The sequence below is a fragment of the Photinus pyralis genome, unplaced genomic scaffold, assembly GCF_008802855.1.
Source record: "Photinus pyralis isolate 1611_PpyrPB1 unplaced genomic scaffold, Ppyr1.3 Ppyr1.4_LG3a, whole genome shotgun sequence".
Lineage (NCBI taxonomy): Eukaryota > Metazoa > Arthropoda > Insecta > Coleoptera > Lampyridae > Photinus > Photinus pyralis.
The window spans coordinates 6,423,804-6,451,592 of NW_022170509.1; the positions used below are offsets into that span (position 1 = coordinate 6,423,804).

Consider the following 27,789-nt stretch of genomic DNA (forward strand, 5'->3'; position numbering starts at 1 on the left):
CCCCACTGAAGGTTTTTTACTTTTTTAGCTACAAAAACGTGGTTTGGGACCCTTTCTTATGTCAATAAATGACTTTGAACTAAATAATTAATTCGTATTTTATTCGCCTCTGCTGGCAATGTTTTCTGATGATACGGCAATAATTACTCAAGACCACGACCTAATTGGTGCAATATCAACGCTCCAAAGAGCAACAGATGAGCTGCAGGACTGGTTCAATAGGCGGAACATCACCTTACACCCTACAAAATGCGTACCTAAAATCTTTACCCACTGAAAATACAACAATCCAAATCAGATTGTCATAAATCGAAATCCATCTCGGAACTGTTTTCCCTAGTTTGAGTTTTTCTCTTAAATTTGATTATGTAAGACGTTTTTTATGTTGTTATATCCAAAAGCGTGCTCTTTAATAATATGCAATGAAAACTAGTAATTGCCATAAAAAAGTATGCCCCCCTTGACGATGCAGAAGTACACCACCAACCACAAATTTAAAGTAGCTACTAAACTGATTTTGGATACCATAAAAAGCTTCTTTTAAAAAATGTTGTTTTAAAGATCCAGTGTTCCAGACAAAATGTTTAGTGTACAATGCTAACAATTAAAGCAATAACTATTAGTCTTAATTTTCTAAAGATAAGTAGGTACATACGCTTCTAAAGTATTTTATTGTTTATCGTGAGGGTTGTAATTTTTGTGGTACTCAAACTTCTTTGTTTGATTCGTATATTGTGTATAGTCCTTTTCCGTTTCAAAAATTACAATTTTTTTAATGAAAATGTGCTTTTACATAACAATCCGTTTATTGCGAGCGCCGTACGCGTTTGCTTGACGCATTGGTCAGATATGGGTCAGTAACTCAGTACAGAACCAACTCATTAAATATTCATAATACAATACACACTCCAGTTCAAAAATTATTGGACCTTACTTCCACTAATATGAGACAAGTTATAAAACTTCGTTTCTTAATAAACTTATGAATGGCCAAAAAGACTCGCCTAATATTTTAAATAAAGTTCTGAACGTGTCGTGCGCAATAGAAAAGACTGGAGGAGGGATAGTCTTTGGTAATAGAGATCTCTTTTATATCCTCACCTTTTGCACCGAACTACGACGAAACTCCCAAATAGTAGACATGTTGAATACGTCAAACTTTCCTTGTCGCCATTTAGTGAAGACACGTAATTCTGAGGGATCCAGGTTGTTTCCTATAAACAAATAAATAAATAACTTTTGTATGTGCGTTCATCTTTCCAAAATACCTCAACCCATTTTAAACAACTGCAAATACTGCAATAAAACGTTTTTGCAAAGTCACTTTCATTAACAATAGTGACGTGAGTATTATGAACAATATTTTGAAGCCCTGGACGCCAGTGACCCGGACGCAAGTGTCCATGGTACCAAAAATCTCCCCACTATGAATCTTTAAGCAGGTACAACTCACAGTTGATGAAATCCCAAACGTAAAACTTTCATTCCGCTCTAATTAAAAATTGCTTTGTAATATTAATTTAGATCCACTTCGGATTCTTTTATTTCTAAATTTTCTGTCAACCTCCCTTAATTTCTATTTAAAATAAAAACGTCAATTGGCGAACCGCAATAAGTACCGACGTACGCAGCCGAAAAATTCCTCATTCTTGGGATAAATAAATTTTGCTGAAAGGGCGTAATAAAAGTCGAAGAACAACTTGTGTTACTAAATACAATCTTGTAAATGCAGATTTTTGAATTTCTTTACGGGAAATATACTGCCGCCAACATCAATTTGTAGAGCTTGTTTTTTAAATTAAATTTTAGAAATTTAAGCTTTAAGCGAAAGTAAAGGATATAAATACCAAATTAACTTATAATTCAAACTCTCTTTGAATCCTAGCGGTTACGCCTCGTTTACAAACTTCAGTAAATCGCAAAAGGGAGATTACGAAGACGATCGCGCAGAATATTTCTTTTTAATTAAACATTCGTTCGTTTCTTAGCTTATATGCTAATGTGGTGCTTCGAACCTAACATTTTGGTCACTTTGGGTGCACAATGGATACGTTATTAATGCGTTCTTCTTTTCAGGAAGAATTCACCACAGTCATGAATTTTCATCTGAAAAACAATGGTATGCATCATCCTGTGACGAAGTATTTCACACAAGCCGCCGATATGACTTCTGGACGTCATAAGTAACCCAGCAGCGAAGTAACTAATCGATGCCTTTCTCGCAACCGTTTATTTTATTATGGCTGGGGGAGCTATGCCTATTCTACATCTGCAATGCTCAAATGGCGTGGACTTCAATTTATGTTGATGGAAATAGTAAGTACCCACTCTAGTAGAGGAGTGATATGATCCATTAAAAAACTGCGTGATTTTGTGGAACAGGCTTTTGCAATATAACGGGGCTGAACTTCCCTTCCTAAAACAGGATTTTGTTAAGTTTACTCGACAATTTTCCTTTTTGCTCTTTCTCTGAAATGTGACTTCAAAATTAGTTTTTTGTGCCGGTATTACTAACACTCAAACACGAAAATACCGTAACATTATTAACGAAGAAATAAAATGATGTTCTCTATAAATTTAGCAAAACTATACAGACTTTTTTGTGACCAATTTGAGTGAGTCATCATTGAGTCAGTAGACTGCATGGCATGAAGGGAACAAAGCACGCATGAGCCATTTTGGGTAATGTGTGGGAGGAAGAAAGCACATAACGAATACTTAGCTCAAGGGACATAGCTCGCATCACCAAGTACAAGGGAACGTGTAGCGCTAAGTAGTTGCTGGTTACACATTAACATGTGCTAAGGGAAACTAAAGCACGCAGAGCACATGACCTAATCTCCCTACGTAATAATTACGCTAATAAAGTAAAGCTAGATTACTCAGTGAGAAAACTCACCTTGGCAGCTGACAACACTGACTACTGCTCACTTCGACCATCAATACACGACTACAGTTTTAATGCCCTCCATTGACCACTATCGTGATACATATAAACAACTTTCACCTCGACAAATGATAAGGAATTTATTCCACGTTGTGAGTAATTCTTTGTTTAGAGATTGCTCACCTTGAAATACCGAACGCTTTAACTTGTGTACCTGAAGTTAATAAACAAATGCAAAAATAGAACTTTTCTACTGCGACTACTACTACGAAAACAAAACGCAATCTCAGTTTTAGTTTCAGGGACAGCGAACCATAATGTTGAAATTTTTAACAATAGCTCGATGTCAATGAAAATATACTGGCGCGTTTAATTAGTTGTGCTTGACCGCGAACACGGTTGATTTTTATCGCTTTTATGTCACGGAAACACCATTTCACAACGGTAATGTTTTTTTACTCTTTCCAACTGCACTTCCGTTTTTTGTTCTAAAACAAAAACTTCTAATTAATTCACTTAGAAATGCGGTCCGTTTTCTTTTTATTCCATTCCAAACACAAATACTGGTGGTAAACGGAACCCAAATACGCGTATTATTCTCAAATTTTCTCAGAGACCACGCGGTCTGTAGTAAAAATCCACGTCGAGAGTTTAAACGTGAATCATATACCAATTTTTGTATGGACCAACACTGGTCGCCTCGGTTGCTAAAACGAGAATCTTTAATTATTAATTAGTTGATTAAATTCCGCATTTCTGTGGTAACATGGAGTCTTCCTGAAGTTAAAAAACTTCGTAAGATCCTCTTGAACAACCCGGGGCAAAAATTGGGGACACTGAGGCCTCCATGCAACAGATATACGTCTACTGCGGGAGAGGGTCTCACACGTCTCCTGGAAACACACTTCCGATGGTAGTAAGATATTTTTGAAATATACCAAATTCGCAGGTTCCACGCTGTTGCATGACATCACGCCGAATTCGCAATTGTAAGTCAGTAGCCCTAATTGAAATGACTGAATATGATCTCCATTCCAGACATCGAGTCTCCGAGGTTTCCGAGATATTTTAAGAAACAAACCGCTATTGAAATTAACCGACGCTGCCAACGACAGGCGTCATTTTCATTACTGTTTACGAATATTATTCCACTAATCAAATCCTTTATTGGGAAACCAACCATCTAAATTTCGACAACTTTTTCTGATGCGTAATGCCTAATCGTTTTACCTTAGAATTGTCCACATTTCTAACTTACGACGAAATCTGGAACAAAAAATGTAAATGCAAAGAGCTACCGTTACAATTGGTCACCCCTTCAATTCCATAGTAAATGGATTTCAGGATGCTTTGGTTCGTACCTTTTAAAGTTACACTTTATTCTGTTACTGTTACTGTCAGAATTCTACCTCGAAACCAAAATTTTGAGTTGCCACCTCGAACTCGGCCCGTGTGGCGCGATTGAGTTGAAACTCGGCTGCCCGGTACTAAGGGTCCCTGGCTCGGGCATGGATATTTGTAAATATATAGTGGAATATGTTGTCCATTCTGGCTCGAAATGCAGTTCCAATTATTAAATAAACCCTTGTAATTTAAAAATAGTTGTCTATCATCTTATAAAAACCACGACTAGTTTCAACGTTTCCGTCATTTTCAGGTGAAACATTAAAGGCTTCATCGTATTACCTAAGATTTTTGAAATGTAACTCAATTTTAACCCCTTTTTTAACCAACCCCAGTAACTACAGATCGTGTGGTTCCAACGAACCTGCTCTTAATTACAATGTTATTAAAAACATAAAAACTCCCGCCCCTTTACACCTCCGTTATTCTTTATCGATACAACAAGTATTTTCACCTTTAAATTACTCTACTACCTGAATTATGGTAAACTACAACCAACCCTTTTATTTTTCACCTGAAGATGACGGAAACGTCGAAACTAGACGTGTTTTTATAAAATTATAGCCAACTATTATTAAATTACATGGGGAAGGTATAATCCGTTTATTTAATAATATATAGTGGGTTGGGTTGGTAGAGCAGCCTTTGATAAAACCCCGCCTATCTCAAAAATGAAGGCCTAAAATAAATAAATATATAAATAAATAAATAAGATCTGTAAACTAGAGATTCCTTTATTTAAAAAAAAAGGATAAAAAACTTTCGAGCACCCTCAGGGGTAGTTCTGTAGACCTCCCTGCACTATAGTTTATTGTAACCGCTTCACGTCGTAGCCCTTTTTATTTAAATTATGGAATATTTAGGGAGTGAAAAGACTTTTTTTGAGTCGTTAGGAACCAAAGTTCCTTTTTTATTCCCTTTTTAGGGGTTAGTATGTCGAATGAGAAAGTCGTGCCGTGCAAGTAAAACAATTCAAAAATCTATGTGCAGACGACGATAGCGCATTAAAAATACGCAGATGTATCTTGCCCTTACCTATTCCAGTGGCGTTCTCCAGGAAATTTCCCAAAAAATAATCGAGATTAAAAAGAACATAAGTTAGCTATTGTGTATCAAGGTAATACATTTTGCAGTGTACGCAACGACTAAATGAAGATTTTGCTCTACCAACTTACAGAAAAGCAGAACTCTTGTGCATCAAAACAATGTGTTTTCCCGTTTCCTCCACTAAATTGGTAATCAACTGCAAATTCTGCTCAAGTTTAGGCATCATAGCAAAGTGATTAGGAAAAAAACATTTTTAGCTGCACTAATGGGAGACCTACATATATCAAATGAGCTTTCATCGACTTTCCAGTGCCGATATCTCGTCTTTTGTGACGAGGTTATTTGGATGAGCAAGCTAATCCAGAACGACAATCTTACACACAATCAGAACCAATGTTACCCCTCAAAGATAAAAAGGCTTCACACTAATTAGGTATATTCCCTTTGCCTTTGAAATTAATTTACGAGGGCACTCATGAATGGTAGCATGAACATATTTTGACGGATCCCGACGAAAACATAAAGATATGCGACGCGTAACCTAATAAAGAATGGAAGACGAAGGAAAGGAATGGAGATAATAAAAATGTACTACGTTGAAAAGCGTGTGAATGCCTGCATGTAATTTAGAACTTTAAAAGTTCAACACGTAACTGTATCCTTAAAAATAGGTTATAACTGCCCTTAACCTACTTGCTTATGCATTCTAAAATATAAAACTTGCGTCGATTAGTCGTGATGGCTTTTGAAGCTACTCCCGTTGTATTAAATATGTGACACGCATGTAATGCTATACAAAAACAATTTAGGAAAGCGCAAAACTTTTGCCATATCTGTTGAGAGTAAAATCATCACAAATGGAAGCTGAGAAAGTTTTAGCAAGTAAAAGCAATATACGAAGCGATTTATAAATCCACAGAAGCCAAGGCGTCTCTAAGCACGGCCACATATGGAGGACAACAGTAAATTAGTCTAACAGGTTATTTCCAAAGCAGTTTGCACCTTACACTCTATTTTTGTACGAGAAATTTCCCTTTAGTAAATATTGCAGAGGTGTACTCTGTTAATTCTGATTAACTAACATGAAATATACATTTTGTACTATTAAGAAGGAAAAACAGTGCACACCACGAGATATACTCAAAAACCATAAAAGGTAGAGAAAATCGGGTTGCTTTCTGATGAAGATTAAAAAAAGATTCAAATCGGTTGAGACAGGAGACACATACAGGGCGGATTTTATGAATTATATGTCATTGAACTACGCTTGGGTGACCGATGTGCCTTGGAATATTTATATAGCCCTCAGTTCCAAAAATAAAAATGAGCAAAAACAACACTAAAAAGATGTGGGAAATTCTCCAAAAAATATTTCTTAGTTCCATAAAAAATCCCCGCCAAGTATTCGGCCCAAAAAGGTTATGATACTTTCTTTGGACACCGCCTCGTACGTAATCATCCCTCTCCCTTTTTTGTCCCTCATTTGTAACTTATACAAATTCTAACTCACGTACTATTATACGCCAGTCTCTCATAATTATTATTACGCTGTAGTTTCAATATATAGGATGGGCTAAGTAATAAATTATACCTACGGACAAACTCGGAAACTTATAATTAATCTTCCTTCAGGTGTGTCGATTAATTTTCGAATTTTCCTTCGCTTGTCCTTGACATAATTATTACATTGTAGATGTTCAGAGTAAGAAAGGTGATTTTCTGCTGACGAACAATATAATTAATATACATCCTTGACAACAACTACATACCTATTACCATAGTATATATTATGCTATTACCAATTCTACCATCATAATAACATTCATACAATATAACACGTAAGAGTAGATACATACCTAATTAATTATAAGTAATTAGGTTTTAGACCCAATGATAACTTTAGCAAACTTATCATTCGGTTCTTTTATGAGTTTATTATAAAAGTTAAAAAAACGTGTTGGAGGAAGATGTCGAACCCGCGGTATTTCCATCTGTCCTGTACTCACCCCCCAAGACCGGATTTAGGCATGTGGGCTCGGCTCCATAGCGGAAAATTTCTAGAAGTAACGGCAAAATATACTTGGGAAATAATTCTTCGGTGCTATCGTGGAAAAATAACATAACATGTTTTGAAATCGAAGTTGACATGTAATTATGTGAACTTTGTATTAAGATTGTGGAAAATTTCCGGCTTCTCCCGCAATTTTTTGTTGAAAACTGATAAACATCCGCTGAAAATTTTTAACGACCAATACAATTTAAAAAATTTAAAAAACGTACAGATATCGCTACAAGCGGTGTTTTTCTTTAGGTTACAAATGGTACGACACTCCCTTGAATAAGGCTCCCTCCAAGAAAAATGGAAAACTGTGTCGCTTGTAACTTGCTCTCGTACAATTGTGTCACGTTGTGAGATAATGATGCTTGTATTTGCCATGACCGCATTAAAAAAGTTCTCGAAGGATATAACTCAAGTTATGGGTATTAGTGGACAGAAATAATAAAAACCCAAACTCCAACTACCTTGCACACGCTCATTTTTTAAATTAAAAATTCTTAGGCCAAAAATAAGTAGTGATTTCGGTCTTGACGATTTTCTATTCAAAGTGTAATTTTTCCCAAATCCGTCCGCCCGTCTCACGTTAAAGTACACGTAAAGAGATGTTTTCTAGTTTTAACACGCAAGTTGGACCAAAAGAATGAATTTTAGAGAAATAGTTGATAAAGTGTCAGAGAAGGCGGTGGGACTAACGACCACCAACTGGTAACAAAACATTAAAGTAAATTCGAGGTTGATTCGCGACGACGTTATTATCCCAAATCATGTTCACAATTATTAGGCAATAAAAAGACAAATACTCTATTACCAAGTATTCACTTTGCTAGACAGAGGGCTCAGGTGTTAATTTAACCTAATTTCCACTCGTAAGACGTCATACAAGATCATTCATGCCTACTTAGAAATCGTAAAGTATCTAATAAACCGCGGTCATCTTTTTTTTATAGAATCACGTAAGCTAATAAAATTATTAGCTGTCAAACAAACTGTGACATCATTCATGATCGCTGTAACATATTCACAACCGATTCCTATCATTAATTTCGGACGCAATAAAATTGCCTACGTCAATCCATTCCCGTTAATTTATTTCTGACATAAACTAGTAGTGGGAGTAGTAAAAGCAATTATTTAACTGCAAATAAAATCCAGATACTCAGAGGACTTAATCGTATTCAAACAAATAAAAACTTCACCCTAGAACATTACGCCAATTAAAAGTTAAACAATAGTCTCGTAGAAAAGTAATTTAGTAAGATAATAAGTGCGCAATTTCTAAATGAAGGACTGCTATTTGATCGGGTTTTATATAGCAACCAGTAAAATTAATATACCCGTTGATTAAACAATCCCAGTAACCCTACATTAAATTCCATAATAATAGGTATTTATTAGTCGGTGTCGGGTAGCCAAACATCCCCTTTTTGTTTTGCTTTTGAATTATAACGTGTATTTCGAAATCAATATTGAAAATGTTTTCCACAAACTTGTCCCTTCAAATATTTTGTTCCGAGCTAAACAAAATATGAAAATGTAGTCTCACTATCACCGCAGCTATTTCATTACAATAATTCAATCTTGCTCCAGTTGAAAAAATAATCCCGATAGTTTTTTGTAATTTTTTTCATAAACGCATCATGCGAGTTTCAGTCAGCAATAAAAATCGACTTGATTATGGGTACCGTGTCGAAAATCGCGCAGTAATAGAAATTAAGTTTTGCCTTATTATTATTATTATGTTTTGTAGCCCTGGGTAAAACACTGCCTTTTTTTGAGCCCCTCGAAAAAAATTGTCTCAGATCGACCCGGAAAAACAATTTTCTTATAGATTGTGGCCTGTAGAATCCATAATTTGAAACAGTTCCAAGATTGGGCTACTAGTTCAAAAGTTACAGCCCTTTCAATTTTCTTTCGAAATTGGTTTCTTTTCTAGTCTATAACTTTTGATTGAGAAGTCTGATCGAAAAAGTACGAATTGTTTTGGATTCTACGCTCCAAAATTAATAAGAAACAGTGTTTTCTCGAGAAATTTTGGTGCAGTCTATTTTTGGTTAAAAAGGAAGGTAAACACTGCCTCTTTTTGAGGCCCTCAAAAAAAATTGTCTCAAATCGACCCGGAAAAACAATTTTCTTATAGAATGTGACCTGTAGAATCCATAATTGCAAACAGTTCCAAGATTGGGCTACTAGTTCAAAAATTACAGCCCTTTGAATTGTCTTTCGAAATTGGGTTCTTTTCTAGTCTATAACTTTTGATTGAGAGATCTGATCGAAAAAGTACGAATTGTTTTGGATTCTACGCTCCAAAATTAATAAGAAAAAGTCCCCAGAAATTTTGGTGCAGTCTATTTTTGGTTAAAAAGGAAGGTAAAACACTGCCTTTTATTGAGCCCCTTGAAAAAAATTCTCAGATCGACCTGGAAAAACAATTCTCTTATAGAATGTGGCCTGCAGAATCCATAATTTCAAACAGTTCCAAGATTGGGCTACTAGTTCAAAAGTTACAGCCCTTTGAATTTTTTTTCGAAATTGGTTTCTAGTCTATAACTTTTGATTGAGAAGTCTGATCGAAAAAGTACGAATTGTTTTGGATTCTACGCACCAAAATTAATAAGAAAAAGTGTTTTCCCGAGAAATTTTGGTGCAGTCGATTTTTGGTAAAAAAGGAAGGTTGTACACTGCCTTTTTTTGAGCCCCTCAAAAAAAATTGTCTCAAATCGACCCGGAAAAACAATTTTCTTATAGAATGTGGCCTGTAGAACCCATAATTTCAAACAGTTCCAAGATTGGGCTACTAGTTCAAAAGTTACAGCCCTTTGAATTTTCTTTCGAAATTGGGTTCTTTTCTAGTCTAGAACTTTTGATTGAGAAGTCTGATCGAAAAAGTACGAATTGTTTTGGATTCTAATCTCCAAAATTAATTTAAAAAAGTGTTTTCCCGAGAAATTTTGGTGCAGTAGATTTTTGGAAAAAAAGGAAGGTTATACACTGCCTTTTTTGAGGCCCGAAAAAAAATAGTCTCAGATCGACCCGGAAAAAAAATTTTCTTATAGAATGTGGCCTGTAGAAGTGCCTACCTCGCACGCCTTAGGAGTGGAGCGTACGGGAGTTCTTCTTTCTCATATCGATAAAATTCCTTTTATCACGTTTGATGAATCACCGTCGAGAATTCTTTCGAATATCTCTACTCCATGAGGGCATTTGAATGACACTGCATGCTTTGAGCCAGATTTACTGGAATCATGTAGCACGAATCAGACTTTATGGATTAAAGTCATGGAGTCTAACAATCACCCGCCTGGAGGGCTTATTTTCGCCACGAAGTTGTGAGTACTAAGCCCTACCACCACGACAAGGTGCACCCCATGGTAGGGTAATTAATGGAACAGTTAACTAAACCCGGAAAAAACACAAACTTCTTGATAGCTATCGTCCCATTAGCCTCCGCCCTACACTATCCAACCTATTCGAAAAAATTGTTCATTCTGGTATAAATCGATAATTCCGACCGCACACCAACTGTTGACGTGTCTCCGAACTCATAGAGACTGCATTCGATATCTTTTTTGATATTGCTCGTGTTTTCAACGTAGTATGGACTCAAGGACTATTGTACAAGTTGATGCAAATGATTATGCCCGCCTATTTGCTGTGGATACATTCTCTGTACGAATCAACAGTACTCTGCCCGACATAGGATCCATTGCAGCCGCAGTACCACTTGACTTCACTTTGTTTTTCTGTTTTTTGTAATAAAACCTGGCACAATTTTTGTAGGTTGTACACAGAAAAATAAGGTCTTTCGAATAATGTAATTACAAATGTTAGGTTGCTATTTGAAAAAAAAATTCGATGCCGTTGCGGCGCTCCAAATTTTTTTTTCAAAAATCCGGCCCGTTATTTTTCTGTTCCGTATGCCTAATATACATATCCAAAATTTGAACAAAATCCGTCGAGCCGTTTTCTGTGAAAATTGACGGACGGAAAAAAATGTTGTTCTTTAAAAGTTGCTTAAAATGATCTAAAACGTCGACATTTGATGAAATTTTGACATGTCCAAAAAACGGCTATCGCAATAGCTACCTACTCGCGCTAGGAAGCTAAAAAAAGTGTATTCGCCAGAAATAAGATACGTATTTCAAACCGCGGGTAAGTTCTGTGACTCTGAACTCTACAGAGTTTAGTAACATTGCTGGTAATTCGCATTAATTTAAAGGTACAACTGCGCCATAGAAAAATCCAACGTACCGTTTGAGCACACACTTTTACCTCCAAATTGAATTGAGCAAATATGAAACTCTAACGCAGAACATTGCAATAGCAAGGACCTAATTGGAATTAATATTAAAGCAAACAACAGAAAAGGGAGTTAAAGGCGCTCAAAATGTTGTCATTTGCGCTCAAAGTAGGTTAAGGAAAACACTCTTCAACATTTCTGTAGTCACACGTTGAGGTCAGTAATTATTCGTCCTCGAGTTCCCCTCGTTCGCCTTATCCACCACTTTAGTTTGCGGTTTTGTATAAATATTACATTTACGTATTCCCGTAAGAAATAGCAATGTCAGAATGTTGGATAATACTCGCAAGCAGCGGGCCCATCGTCGAAATCCTTTGGATTCATTTGCAGTAATGTTCAGCGAGGAAACTTTGCTAACATTTTCCGAAGTGCACCTAAAACATCTACGGCATTTGAAATGGCCGCTCCCTGCTTTTGAATTGTTTTAAATTACAATCTCCGTCTTATTTATACAGCAAGTTGATTGCAATAAAGCAATTCGAAATGGATTAAACGTATTACCTTAGTGCCATAAATTTTACGGGAAACTAAGCACATTTTCTACATAAACTGTTTTATATTACCCAATCCACATCATTTACATCCGTTAATTATGTGGCACATATTAGAACATACTGTCAGCTATACACACGGATGCGTTAGGTACAGTAAACAATTTGATGCCCCCATTAATAACTAATGTGACCTGATTGCAAATCGTTGCAGTTATTTTAATGGACATTAAAAATTCGTAAGGGATCCTCTTTTACCCTGAAAAGCACTAAGCGAATGAATTCATTTCATTTTACATAAACGTAAAAATATAATGGAACGACCAACGTTGGTTTATCGTCTTTCGCTACCTGTAACGTATATTTTCCAAAGCAATTTATTGTAGAACATTTCCTTGTTATATTCGAAAGGTTAGCTGTCAAATTTCTTTTTCGTAGATTGATGAACGACTCTCTTGTACATTTTAATATTGATTGAAACGCTATTTCGCTTAATAATACGAAGAAGTCAATTTAGCTAAATAAAATGAGAATTTCCCTACTAATTTCCCAATATTGTAATTTCAGGTCAGATTGATCTATGGACGCAAGAGTCAAAGGGTTGTCCTTGTCCATGGAACGTGAATAGTAATCAATGCGCTTGTTGTGTTCAAGACGGTGGTTGTCACTGTGGAAAGGAATCACCTAATCGATGTACGCAGTGTGGACTTGAGAAACACTGCAGTTTCAGTGAGTATATACGCTTAACAAACTAAAGCATCATCAAATATCTGCAGTGTGCAATATATCAATTTCCTCCACGGACCTCTATAAACATTCGGGAAAGTCATTTGGTCAAATTAAATCACCATCGTTAGAAGGTCCAAACCATTGTTGGTACACCTTAGTTCCAACGTCAAGCGAAAGGGTAGAAATTCAAATTTACAGACTTGTAGATGTTGGAAGATTTAATGGGAGTAGGTAAGATTGAAGGTAAACCCTCAACACATGTCTGACGTACATCTCAGTTGCGTAGGTGGATATCTGCAACTGATGAATGGGGTTGACCCACTGTATAGTTCCACTGATAATATCGTATGTGGAGTGAATGAAAGGTTTTCGCCACCTGTTGTGCTCTTTTCCGATGATGGAGTAGCCTCACTTTTATTTCAGTTAGTTTTTCTACGGAAGTGTTTGTTTTTAATTGTGTTCGATTTTAGAGTCACCGAAAAAACCCGTCGATCTCAATTTTTAGCGTATTTCAGCTTTACGTCCATCAATAACACTGAAGGTGTGGGCTATCAGCCCAAGGGCGGCATGAAACTTCAGAATACAGGTAGATGATTTGAACACGGCGTTTAGATTTACGGTATTTTCTAGACTGCGATTGGCTGTATCAAGATTTCTCCTGCGCGAAGTTGGGGAGTTGCGTCATAGCGAGCCCCAATTATCCCGGGTTGTACCCTCCCAATCGCCAGTGTAAATACCATATTACGACAAGTAGTGATAGAATGAGAGTTAGAATTACGTTCAATGCTCTTCTCCTTCCTCCAAAGTACGTTACAGGTGCTAACTGCAACATTTTAAAACAACTTTGTTTTAGTCATTGTAGCACTGATTTTGTAGCCGTATATCACGGCTCAACCAGAAGTAGCCCGCACCTATTGACCTTATGTGCCAACCAAAGAAAAAGCGTAGATTATCCAGGACCAAAGTTACTTCTCGAATTCAGGTGCCTCTCGTTCCCCAAAAAAACGCAACACTGAGTTATTGGTGTTTCAGTTCTGGTCCCCAGGTTCCGCCCTACAATCACAACGGGTTCGTTGCCAGTCTAGAATTTTACGAAAAAGTTTCTACCACAGAGGCGTCTTTGCCACAGTTTTCGCACACCATGGAGCAAATCACCAACTACGTATTCAATTCAAGTAATAGTTCACAGAGAAAAAAGTACCTTAACTACACTCATTTTCTTTAGCGCCCTCTTCGCACCAATTCAAATGCGAAATTGTGATTTCCGGAAACAATACCAGATCTGGTCACTTCGATACACGCGAATACGAATGGCTACCAACTTGTCGCTTGATATTCAAAGGGCGTTCAACGGATGTAATACATATCTCACTTTTTAACTACCGTTTGAGGTAACTAAAGATTAATAGTCCGGGAGCAAAAGGTATTTCATTGGCTATTAATGAAAAAAGTAATATTCATAGTTGCGTAAAAAAATCACAACGCTTTCAAACTGGAAGTTATTGCTGAGCACCGCCATCTTAGAAAAGCCGGAAAACCTACTACTGGTTTTATCCTCTAAACCAAAGGGTTTTTTAATTAGAGACATTCTTTCATAAATTTCAAGAGCAATTAAGCGAACATTTCAGAAATTTCCATAGACATCGAGGCGTCACAAAAGATTACTCATCGGTGATAAAGAACGAAGGCGGATGTGACGTAATCTTTTCAAGAAGAATAGTCCGAATTCGGAAGCGCTCGAGAACTTTCGGGAAGGAGGGGGCATTTGCTTATAGCAAACGAATTGCGATTCGGTGCCGTCCCAATTACGATCGAAGTAATAAATAGTTAGCACTGTAATAAATTTTTTATTCCTGAGTAATAAATAATATTTTACTGTCATAAATCAAATAATTTCAAGACAGCTGTTCTAAATTTATTGTTAATTATTTTTTCCAAAATGTATTGCATGAGAGCTATTGCCCCAAAAGTCTTCGGGACAGCTACAGATAAAAGTGTAGAAGTTACCGCTTTAACTAGGTTTCTGGGTAGCCTTTTCGAATGTTACTAAAATCTGTTAAATACTCAGGATATTATAAGCGACAAATAGGGGAATATCTTCGAGCTGTTAAAACTGTTAAAAGTTCCTTTCGCAGTCCGTGGTGAACAAAGATAGGAAAAGGAAAGAAATAACAGAGCAACCGTTTGAAGCCCTTAGGAGAAGAAAAAATTGTTATCCATCGAAATAGAACTGATGCAGAAAGAGGAATAAGAACGGAAGGCAAAAATGCAACAAATAATGGAAAACTGATAGAAGAGGCGACAGAAGGGATAAAAAGAGACGTCGAAAATATGTGAGAAAAGATAATCGAAGAAATGAACCGGTGAAAAGGTCATAATACTCGCAGTAGCATCCGAAATCAGGGAGAAGGAGAAAGCAAGGAATTTCATCACGACAAAGGGAGAAGGGAGATGTAAAAAGCAAAAAGGATTAAGTAGGAACGACTGTGAAAGAAGCCAAAACAGTTAAATCAGGGAGGAATAATGCAACAATGACGGTAGGAAAAGAAGAGGTAAATTATAGTAGGGGGTCAAGGAGTACAGTACAGAGAGAGAGCAAAAATAAAAAGTTATTTTGAGTGACGGCTAAGGGTTTATGAAAATGAAAGAACGGATTTGTCAGGAAGACGTAATAGCAGAAGAAACAAGAGGGGAGAAGGGAACGGAAAGAAAAGAAATAATTCACAAAGAGTTTGTTCTGGCACGTGGAGCACGTGAAGGGGGTAGTAAACAAGGATGAACATTTTTAGAAAAATTGGGAGAGTAAGATGCCGAAAAGTTTACGTGAAATGCCCAAACCGTTAAATAAAATAAAAAAGAGGGAGGAGCGAATGATGGTATGATATCAGGTATAGAGAGATCAAATGGACTGAGAGGAACAAAAATACGAGGAGAAAAGGGAAAAAGGCACAAAAGACCTAAGAAAGTAAATAAAATGCGTGATGGAAAACGGAGAGGTGGAGGGGATTCTGTTGCCAAGGGGCGAATACAGCGAAATGGGTACCAATTAGATAACAGAGAGTCAGAGCTGTTACGATAACTGATAAAAAAGTGCACCAACAATAATAAACTGAAATATAAAAGGTGCAGAGGGGAATAATTAGCATAAGTGGGGAAAGAGCGAGATAGATTACATCATAAAGGAAAAATAAAAGGGTTCATGAGAGGAACAATAACGAAATTGGAAGAAAAGGGCAAAGTACTGGTTCACAGAAGAGATTACAAAGATTAGATGTAATTAGGCGAATTACGACTATGAAGACAAGTGAAAAGAATGGAAAGGACGACTGGAGGAAACAAAGGAAAGGAAACGATAGACTATTGTATATAATTATGTAGTACAATCATAGGACAATGGAAACAAATACAAAAAAGGGAGGAAAAGTTCTTGCTTCAAGACCTTAAAGAACGCATTTTATAGATGTCGAGGAAAAAAGTATGAAAATTGTTGGCGGAAGGAAAAATAGAACATTATAGGGAGCAGAATAAAATGAGTTAAAATGTACGGTCAGAGTAGGAGGTAAGGGATCAGAGATATCTTGGGGCTCAGCCCAGAACTATTTAACATACATACTTGAAGCAAATGGTAGGTCAAAATAAAGGAATTGTAGTAGGGGATGGTTCCTGGTATACGCCGACAAGTATGTAATTTTGCGACGGAAGAAAAGATAAGAAGGATGGAGAGATACTGGGAGAAAGGAAATAGACCTAAATCGAAGATGAGATTTGCTAAGGGAGGTGGGGAAACAGTAGAAGTAGAATTAGAAGTGGAGGGTGGAAATAATTAACTATTTGTGATGCCAAACACATACAAAATGTACAAGTAAGGGAATTACGGAATCCAAGGAGGTAGCGCTAAGACTAATATATGAAATAAGAGAAAGGTATACAATTGCAACAACAAAGGAAAAAAATATGTGGAAAAGGGATAAATTATGCAACAGGTGCTGTAATATTTAACGAAGGGATTTACCTACTGTACAAAGTTTAAAATTATAGCGAGGCTCAGATGTGTAAATGAGGGACGGAGGGAAGAAGAAAGAAAATACCGATTAAGTGGCGAGAAGAGCAAAATATTAGGCATCTGATAGGAGAATGTAAAGTGAATCAGGAAAAGGGAGAAAACCGGACGCAAAAAATCAGAATTAAAAAAAGAAGACGTAGAGATTTAGAAGGGGAATATTGTAAAAGTAGAAAGGGGAAGGAATACCTAAGTTAGGGGATGAGATTTTTGATTTTTTTGTATTTTAAATGATAGATGTTTTGTTAGCGTTTTTTAAGGATCTACTTTATTAGACCTAATAGACTGAAACTTATCCTTTGATTCATGAGGACAAAAGTGGCAGTAAGCTATATCTTCCGGTCATAACCTGCACCCTTCCTTACCCCCCTTAATGCATTCCCGTAAACTAACGATTGATAGCCTAACACGAAACCAGCTTTTTCTCCCGGACTATAATGATGAAAGAATTAACAATCGCTATCGTAGATCACCGTTATGCCGTTCTGTTATTGAAATATTTGACGGTTTCATGGAAGACACCAAAGGCCCCATTGATAAACTTTGCAGTCCATTACTTAGGCAAGTACATGACTCTGACGGTAGCAGTCTCCATGTAAAAAAATACTTATCAACGAAAAACGTTATGGTGATCTTACTTCGAAGACCAACCGCGCCCTTATCAACGAATGATGCCGAATTCATTTCCGGCTCGTTTTTCTTTCACGATGGTGTGAGCCCGCTTGTGAAACGATGCACTAACTGTTACTTTTCAGAACAAATTAGCGGTACTATGCAACCGACTGGTTTATGTGATGTGAAATACAACGGAATGTATAGCCCACTCGCTGGTTTATTAGATAATCCTGGTTTGCAGCAATTGTACTGGAACATTGACGGTCCTTTGAAATGTACCCAGCAATTTCTGCCAGCCGATAACCAAAGTATCGTTCTAAAAATTTTGGGTTTAGAACACATGGCACAAAATCCTACGTGTGTAACGCAATGTGGCGATAATGGTTGTAGATGTGTTTCCAAGGCTGCTCTGCAAAATATTGATCATTTTATGATTGTTAACGAAGAGGGCTGGACGGTCGCCTGTTTATGTGGAGCATTTCAGCAGGAATGGTTCCCTGTTAGTGTGCGTTCGTGGAATCTTCTCACAGTTGTTTATTCAGTTGCGCATTACGTATGGAGCAACAAAGGATTTGAATTTTCAGCTTCATACTCATTCAATACCGACACGATTTGCAGCGATCAAATATACACTCTGCATTCAGGTATTTAAAAAAACGTCTTCCATTAATCAACTAAACATTAAATTGTAGGCGAAATTGCTTTAAAGAATCTAACTTCTCCCGACAACTTAAACCATTTCTACTACCAAACGTGCACGTGGACTCTACATTCCAATGTTGAAAGGCAACTAGAGTTGGATATTTCTTCTAAGCAAAACCGTAAGTACTGTGCTTGCGTGTACTGGTTTAACTAATTCAATAAATAGGTCCTTGTACTGCCTGGAATATTAGTATCCACGAATACGCGGCAAGCGCCAAAGATCGTCATTTAGGAGAGCTTTTGCACACGTTCTGCTCTAGAGATACTCACAAACAGTATTTATTACCATGGAAGCTAAACACAATTATTATCAGGTAAGTCGTTTGCAAGACCACCTCGACTTCTCACCGCGGTAATTTCAGGTTACGAACCTTGAGCAGAACACTTCCCCAATTTAGGATCAAATGGAAATCGCAAGTGATTCGACCAAATACAAGATTTGGCACACCTACTGCATCCCCAAACGCGGTATCATCGATGAGCTGCGCAACTGCAAACAGTATTGCTCTTCTTGTCACTGTTCTTGGGTTGTGCTCCATGAACTCAATGCCTCCTTCGTGAACTGCAACGACAAATGCAACACTGTTCATGCACATCCACGACGAATGAATTGTCTGGTCTCGTCAAAAGAATTATTTAGAATAACGATTGATATACCTACTATATTTTTATGAACATCTGCTCAATTGAACAATTCTCGAGTACAAAATTTTTCATATGGACTATTATGAAAAATTTTGATGGGTAGAAACCTTAGGCCTTCAAATAGTTGCAGTGAATTGCACTCAAACCTAAAAGTCTGTAGAAATTGTCGATTGTTACTTTGATACCTCAGTTTACGTAGATAACAATTAGATAGCTTGCATTTTTGTTAGAAAGTCTTTTGACACGCTGTTGTTACATTGCTCATTAAGCAATAAAAAAATGTTTTGTTCCAAATGCTGATCGTTACGTTACTCTATTGTAATCATTTAGCAGCTTACCTATGTAATTATCTGTGATAACAGTAAGGTAAACTAATTTAAATTGGTTAGCGAATTGCTGATAAGTAAGTAGTCAAACGGAAGTTGAAAATTGAACAAATTTATCCTATTGCAAAATTAGTAAGAGACCTGCGTTCAGACATAAGAAATATCTTACACTGATCTTTGTATAGTATTTGGACCAAATTTACATAAAATGTTTAGGTGTATTCCCATTGCCAATCTACAATGCTATTGTTGTTCCCCAAGCACAAAACACTCGACAACCTGAACGCAGACATACTTCCTGATCCAAACGCACTCGTACCTTTGTTTCTAAATGTATCATTTTATGAATGTTATGCGTTGTATAACACAATTATAGGTATTTACAATTACTATTTGCAATTTGGCATTCAATTTTTGTTAAATTTTGAAGGGGGCGTAGATGTCTAAATTGACACCTTTATTGTAGTTTAAACATTTTCAATTGCGTTAGGTTCTTAGATAATGTTTATAAATAAATTTATTAATCGATCCTTTCGTTTTAATTTTTGCAGTTCCGATACTGTATCCTTCGTTACCTATATCCTCTCAGATCAGGCTATTTGCAGAGAAACAACCCTGACCGAAAACAGGAGAGCAGTGATCTGCGATTAGGAAGTGGGGGTTGGAAATTCGTGCGATCCTATGGCGCAGTACCAGAAGAATCCATAATTTCAAACAGTTCCAAGATTGGGCTACTAGTTCAAAAGTTACAGCCCTTTGAATTTTCTTTCGAAATTGGTTTTAGTCTATAACTTTTGATTGAGAAGTCTGATCGAAAAAGTACGAATTGTTTTGGATTCTACGCACCAAAATTAATAAGAAAAAGTGTTTTCCCGAAAAATTTTGGTGCAGTCGATTTTTGGTAAAAAAGGAAGGTTATACACTGCCTTTTTTTTGAGCCCCGAATAGAAAATTGTCTCAGATCTACCCGGAAAAATTTTTTTTATAGAATGTGGCCTGTAGAATCCATAATTTCAAACAGTTCCAAGATTGGGCTACTAGTTCAAAAGTTACAGCCCTTTGAATTTTTCTTCGAAATTGGTTTCTAGTCTATAACTTTTGATTGAGAAGTCTGATCGAAAAAGTACGAATTGTTTTGGATTCTACGCACCAAAATTAATAAGAAAACGTGTTTTCCCGAGAAATTTTGGTGCAGTCGATTTTTGGTAAAAAAGGAAGGTTATACACTGCCTTTTTTTGAGGCCCTCAGAAAAATTTTCTCAGATCGACCCCTGTAAAATTTTTGGCAGGGTGTGTGTATTAGTTGCAATAATCTAAGTTACTTGCGGAGATGTTAATTCAACTACTCCCGTATTACAAAAGCATGCATATGACATGGTTGCCGTTACATACAGTTTTTTTGTATGAGTTAAAACAATATATAGTAAAACTAGCTATACACTTGCAACAATATGTATATGATAAATTTTATAATTCTTCATAGCTATCCTTATATGTGAAATTGGTAATTCAAGAAAAGTATCTTCTAGCATTACTAACATTTTCTCTAATCGAACTATTTATATTAGAGATCACTTAAACCAAATACACGGACCAAGAATATCCCATATAGGCCTACCACAAGGATCGGCTCTAAGCCCCATTCTATTCAACCTATTTTCAGCAAACTTACATTATCTGTTCAGCGACTCTATAAAATGTGTGCAGTATGCGGACGACATTTGTATACACATACAAAAAAATACAATATGAGGATTGTGTGGAGGCCCTGCAGCACATCATGCGACTTGTCGATACATGGACTATAAATCATGGACTGACCATCTCCCCTGAAAAATCGGCCATTATGATATTTACTAGGCACAAATTGCGTAGGTACGCCTAATAATATAATTCTATCAGGATATGTAATTCCTGTAGTCAAAGATTATAAATATCTTGGCATTATCCTCGACAGCAAACTTCTGTGGTCAAAACATGTCTAGTAGGTATGTAAAAAGCAAATGTGAAAGAGGTATCAATCTTCTCAAATGTATTACAAATAGAAGATGGGGTGCAGACCCCAAAGTTGCCTTGATGTTTTACAGGAGCTACGTACGATCTATATTGGATTACGGTCGCGTCCTTTAGGGAGCTGCCAGCAAATGTCTTTTACTAGGTGTCGATCGCATACAGTACAAATGCCTAAGAATTTGCCTTGGATCTATGAAATCCACCCCAACACCTGTTTTGCTTGCTGAAAGTAAGGAAATTCCTTTGCAACGTCGAAGAGAATCGTTATCGGCCAAATTTGTAATTAAGTTAAGGTCTTACGAATCTAAATTAATCCAGCAACTATATGGGTTATTAATCGAAACTTTAACAAACAAGTATTGGAGAATAAAAACCTCCCCCCACTAGTAGATGCTTTCCTGGCAACCAACAGTATTCCCAATATCTACCTAAGTAGCAAAAAAATACCTGCTTAAAACATGGATTATAGATCCTTGATATCAATTACCAAAATCATTACTCCCCAATACTCGGATTGCTCTATACTAAACAACATTATATTAAAATCCATATTGAGTGACCACTTGGAGAAAACAATATTATATACGGATGGGTCAAAACAGGAAGATGGCAGCACAGGATGTGCAGTATATATGCTTCGCACTAATCAGTCCTTGAAAATTAAACTTCCTTCAGTCTGTTCTATATTTACTGCAGAAGCTGTGACAATTGATAGAGCGCTACATTGGTTGGAGGATAATAATATACAAGAAGCAGTGATTGTATCAGACTCAAAATCAGTTTTAGATGGTTTAAAAAATATTACGGAAAATCCAAAAAGATGTATATTATGTGATATAAAAAACAGGTATACGAAGCAATGAGATGGTCGACCATCTTGCAAAAGATTCCATTAGAACTGGAAAAACTGAAAACATTTCAACAGCATCTGATTTAATTAGGTGGCATCAGGCAAGCATTCGGGAAAAGTGGCAACAGAAATGGGTGGAAAATTCCCATAGTTCTTATAACCCACATATATTCACCTTCAACTTGTAAGATTCCCAGCTCACCTCGCGAAGCTTCACGTTATTCCATCTGCTGTGTGTGTTCATGCGATTATGCTTCTACATGCGACATGAACCATATCTTCTTTAAGTGCTCAAAAAATAATGATGAAATTGAACTACTTTACAATGGATTATTACTTAATAACGTTCAATTACCGGTTAATGTTGCTCACTTACTTTCTCTTAACCAAAAAATAATATTTGAGTTAGGTACTATGCAACTTCTTGTACAAAGTTGACCAGCTTAAGTAATATCTATATAATTATATAATAATAATTATATAAACTCATATAATTTTGTGGCAAATGGATAACCTTCCATGCCATTTTATATATATATATATATATATATATATATATATTTTGATAGCTATTATTATATTTTTAATTACCTTTAACATACATTTTTCTCAGTGCACTATCGCTTGAGTAGTTGCTTCAACATGTTGAGCCAATCGCTTAATATCAAACTGACCTTGCTTCCAACTTTCCAGCATCGGCAAGGTAGTTATGGGATGTGCTCTTCACAATTTCCCCTTCAAACGTATGCAGTATGCAGTCTTCCAGGACATTTACACTTGTTGTAACCGGCGCACTGCCAATAGTCTTCCTTTTTATAATTCGTTACTTTTTGTGAATAAAACGTTCAGCATCAACATCTTGTGACCCTTTTGACTTTTGGACAAATGATAAAACCATCTTTACATGAATAGAAAAAACTGTCAAATGACTGGGTATAGAAGTGAACATCCATATTAAATATCTGCTCCAAAGCCATTAAATGTAATTGGTTAACATCAAGTTAGTTAAATAGACTATTGCAGTTTTAAAATTATGTATCATTTAGGTAATGACAATGTGATGTTCAACATTATCTTTAACAAGGTATTAACTAGTTAAAAATATTTATCTGTAGTACTACTGTACATACAGATTCTAAATGTTTCGAAAATAGTTACAGTTATTTTCCGCAGTATAGTAATTTGTTTTTAAAAACTTTAAATTCAAAACAAAATGATCAGGCGCGTCCTTTAGTCGTGCGCGTCCTTTAGTCGCACGCGTCCTTTTGTCGCACGCGTCCTTTTGTCGCACGCGTCCTTTTGTCGCATGCGTCTTTTTGTCGCTCGTCCTAATTTCCGCGTCCTTGTGTGTGTTCCTAACAAGTAAACTTCATTATCTGGGCTGTTCGATTCGGAATTGGATACTAACTTCCTGCAATTGAAAGTTTCCCAGCCCCAAAGGACGTGCACATTTTGAATTTGCACATAAATCAAGGCCAGAAACGAACTATTGAGTTGGATAAGAACTGTTGAACTATGAAGAGACAAGTTAATTACAGAGTTAGCAACTCAAACAGCCGATGGTCGCATAAAAAATATAAAATCAATCCTTCTTGTAAATAACCGCAGCGAATATAAATAGATTTTTAATGATGGATCTTACTGTCGAAAGCTTGGAGATCGCTCTGGTCTTCAGGTTCAACCATGATGACATTGGGCACTTCTCATTTGGTAAAACGAATGAAAGTCCGTGAAAGGTTTCGTCTCCCAAGATGCAAAGGATTATAGAAATGTATGTACGCCAGATAAAAAAAAGTTTCAAAACCCACTCGTTGGTGTTACCGCCTAACATATTAGCTGTAAATAAATATAAGATAGCAGTTATCAATTAGCGAAAACTCGAAGTCTTTAGGTGGTCCAGGGGCCGAGATCTCGATGGAACAGAGAGACGGACAGACGACGGAAAATCGAGCACATAAGAGTTACGTCAACTTCCATGTGTTACACCCAAATATTTGCACCGCACACCTACAATTCTGCGCCCATTTCATATACCTTACACACAAACTATCTGGGTCGTTTGTGAGGCCACTTTCCGAAATTTTGATTTATTACCGGAGAAACCAATAATGAACTCACGGAAATAATTAAAATATTCGGTGCAGCATAAAGGACAAAGGAATTGGTATCTCAAACGAAATGGGCGGTATTAAAACACAGACATGAAAAGGCTTTATTTGTTCTCTGGTTACACAACTCTATAATTATTGAAAATAACTAACCGTACAACAATAAATAGAAATTGACGGAGCTCTGTTTTCCACCTATATCACAGATTCTAGAAATAATGCTTATGTATATAAATAGTTTTTCAGTTATCTACTTCTAAGACACATAGACAACAGTAAATCCTGACAAAGTTATATAATATTGAGTGATAAAATATTTTTATTAAAATTGGTGTATATTGTGAATTCACTTGAGTATTTATTACTGAACAACATTTAAGTTTGATTTATAATATTCGGCCACCAATTCCAGCCTTTAAATAAATTTACGAATACATCACAAGATAAATGTTATTGAACACCAGCAAGCTGGCATTTTGGTCAGAACAAATCACATATTTGGCTAAAGTAGTGACGACAAGTGTGATATCTCTCGTAACAGTTGGATTTGCGTGCGAATAAAAAGAAAATACCATCGTCACCACTTGTAACACTCTACAATGTGTTTCCCTAAGCTAAATTTGTCGGAAGAGCAGAAGAAGAAAGTAGGTTCGTTTTTCGATAATGAGCAGTCTGATTTTAGCCTCTTCGAACTCTACTCTTCTAATTGGTACTAAATGTATCATGGTTTAGATTACCTATCATATAAAATTCACTTTGCAATCCACTTACACGTAGCAACGTTCTAATAAACCACAATTTTTCGGACGAATCCTATATATAACAATTGTAAAAGGTGTACATTCTCAACAATACAAATTTGAATCAAACATAAAATATTTTATTTCCGCACTTATTCTTCAATTTATTTTTATAATTAGTTTCCATAAGACTGGTGTAAATGGACATTAACAACTATTCGCGACGTAAGCGAATTCTAAAACTAGATGGTAATACAGCTAGGTAGTACTTTATTAGCAACTAATGCAATGTTATAGAGCCATACAATGAATATCTAGCGCCAGTTATTGGTTTGCACTCTTATCTGACAGAACAGTCGAAAATATGGGGTGCTGTAACAAAAAATCGATATTTGCCACAAAAATGTTTGCGTTCTAAATGTCTGTCAGATAATAGGCATTATGGTATTTATTACCCGTGAGATAACTTATGATACATACGTGCAATGTAAAAATAGCATCTATTAATATTCTAAACAATTAGACTACTTCGAGGATTAGGTTTTAGTCGTACGCTCCTGTATTTACGAAGATATTGTTCCAAACGAGATGCCATGTGAAAAATTGTGAAAAACCAGCAGCACTGTATTTTTTCAGACGAGAGGTGCTCAACCTCAACACGAGGTTAGTTCCAATGGCAGAGAATACCTTCTCTTTTTCCTGTACAGTCACAAGTAGTTTGGTCGGCGAATACAGCACAAAAACCTCATGTTCTTATATAAAGAATTCCTTCGGCGTTTATTGGTCCACTGGCTAAGGTCTTCCGTTAGCGCGATATTTCGCTCTAAAAGAAAAATCCAAAGCAATTAAATATTGGACAATGTATAGCGAAACCACCGCTTTTCGTTCTACAACGGAAAAGCCCCTAACATGTTAATTTGTGTTCGTCTTGTGTGCCAACTCCCACGTTTTCTGCGTCAATATCAGAGACAACGAAGGGTTTCCGATCGCGACCAAAAATCTGATTTGTACTTGCATTAAGCTGTTCTCCCAAATACAAGTATCGAAACACATTAATTTGAGTTGTTTTGAGCCCCAATTAAGGAACAACTCAATACGCAGTGCCGGCTCGTGTGGAGCAGTTCAGTTAAAGCTGGACTGTGGTGCCAAGGGTCCCTGGTTCGAATCCGGGTTCGGGCATGGATATTTGTAAATGTTGGGTTGGTAGAGCAGCCTTGGCTGAAACCCCGCCCACTCAAAAATAAAGGCAAAATAAACTAAAAAAAATGAAGGGTGGCAAAATCGTATATTAATAACTATAATATATTTTTTTCGGATAAGGTGTAACTCAATAAAGGCATTATTATTATATTTACCCAAATTATTCTCCTGTTTAGGCATATATTCTTGCAGTTCTTTTAATAGTTTAGATATTTCTTGGGAATCCTTTGTAATACTACATAGTTCCTCTTGGTTAAAGTCGGGTGTAATTTGTTTACACAACAATATCTGACTTATTACATTTCCAATATTTGATGGGCCGGCTCTATTTTCTGAAAGTATGAAAGGTAACGTTGAGCGTGCATAGTTCAAAGCACCTACCATAGTAGCCGGACATATCCATAGGTATAATTTGAACAAGACGATGGCACTTGGTGAGTTCACGCAAAAACAATTGTGACATGAAAAACAAAAGTACTAAGTGTGGATTATCCGCTGGTATTCCCTCTGCAACGGAACTGAAACAAAAATAACTTATTTTAGGCATTTTTATAAAAGAACTTTAGTACTGATTATTGCAAAAACCCACACTCAAAGACAGTTAGCTACTGTTTGTTATTTTTTGTTGTAAAATTCACATTTCCAATAGTTTATATAATTTTCAAACAACTTTATTCTCTAAGGACAGGCTCAAATAAGTCAATCTAGTGTTGGAAGTACAATGGCGCATTTTGTCGCCTGTCTGAAATATCGCACGGAAAATTATTTGCTGTAATCAATCCTCTACCACAATGAGCCTGAGAACCTATTCAAATCAACTTAAAGGTATTTTCCCTGCATCTTTTACAAATGAGAACGGCTTTTCCTCGCCTTAATTTAAAGTGGAAAATTAAGTTCTGTGCGAGGCGACAATTTCATGCAACTTCCTCCTAGATTCTTTCGGCTGCCCTGACAATATTAAATTTCTGCTTTCGAACAAGAATGTTACAACTCATCGATCATTTATGCGTCGCCTTTCAGAATTTCGGCCACGAAAGCTCCTTACCTGTCAAGTATTATGTATTTAAGCAAAAGTTTTTATCGATTTTACGCTAATCTACGAATTCAATACTAATTATTCGCCCCTTTCGGCGCACTTTAGAGCTTTCAGATCTTACTCTTCGAATAGTCACCGTTATATACATTATTTGTGACTAGTACGAATTGGGAATTTCTAAGCTTCTTAATTATGAATGCCCTCGTCTAAGACAGTTCACTAAACAGACTCAAAAGAAAGGCGAAATGCATCGCTACCCTTTCAGATTATTGTTTTGCTTGATTTGTAACTCAAGTAAGATATGATGTTTAGAACTTGGGGATGTGATTGTTATAGGAGGGTGTGGTAAATGTCACAGCTACCAATAAATGTAACACATAACAGGATTTCAATTCTACCCTAAAAATCTTTTTTGGAGTTTATAAAACATTTTTTAACTTTCGGAAGGAAAGGAGAACTTTACACTTTTAGAAAGAAATTCGTATCCGCGCTTTGTAGATACGTAGCTTCTTGCTCCATCAATGCCAAGAATCTCGTATACTACAACAAACCTCATTACCGCATCTGCGCCCTCAACATT

The 27,789-nt window shown here is 36.4% G+C and overlaps 2 protein-coding genes across 2 annotated transcripts; one reads left to right on the forward strand and one right to left on the reverse strand.

Annotated features, from left to right (window-relative positions):
* The first annotated feature begins 2,058 nt into the window (after positions 1-2,058).
* LOC116166161 lies at positions 2,059-19,791 on the forward strand. Its single transcript, XM_031481024.1, has 14 exons — positions 2,059-2,316; positions 12,753-12,914; positions 12,962-13,145; positions 13,193-13,336; positions 13,385-13,500; positions 13,545-13,719; positions 13,768-13,896; positions 13,947-14,089; positions 14,140-14,305; positions 17,443-17,684; positions 17,730-18,233; positions 18,282-18,410; positions 18,458-18,605; positions 18,654-19,791. Exons 1-14 carry the CDS (start codon positions 2,211-2,213, stop codon positions 18,850-18,852), a joined length of 2,547 nt encoding a protein of 848 aa, XP_031336884.1. The 5' UTR covers positions 2,059-2,210; the 3' UTR covers positions 18,853-19,791.
* A 4,532-nt stretch (positions 19,792-24,323) lies between these two features.
* Positions 24,324-26,688, reverse strand: LOC116165244. The gene is made up of 3 exons (XM_031479511.1): positions 26,555-26,688; positions 26,329-26,505; positions 24,324-25,796 (listed from the first exon to the last, which is right to left on the reverse strand). Exons 1-3 carry the CDS (start codon positions 26,634-26,636, stop codon positions 25,681-25,683), a joined length of 375 nt encoding a protein of 124 aa, XP_031335371.1. The 5' UTR covers positions 26,637-26,688; the 3' UTR covers positions 24,324-25,680.
* Positions 26,689-27,789: the final 1,101 nt, after the last annotated feature.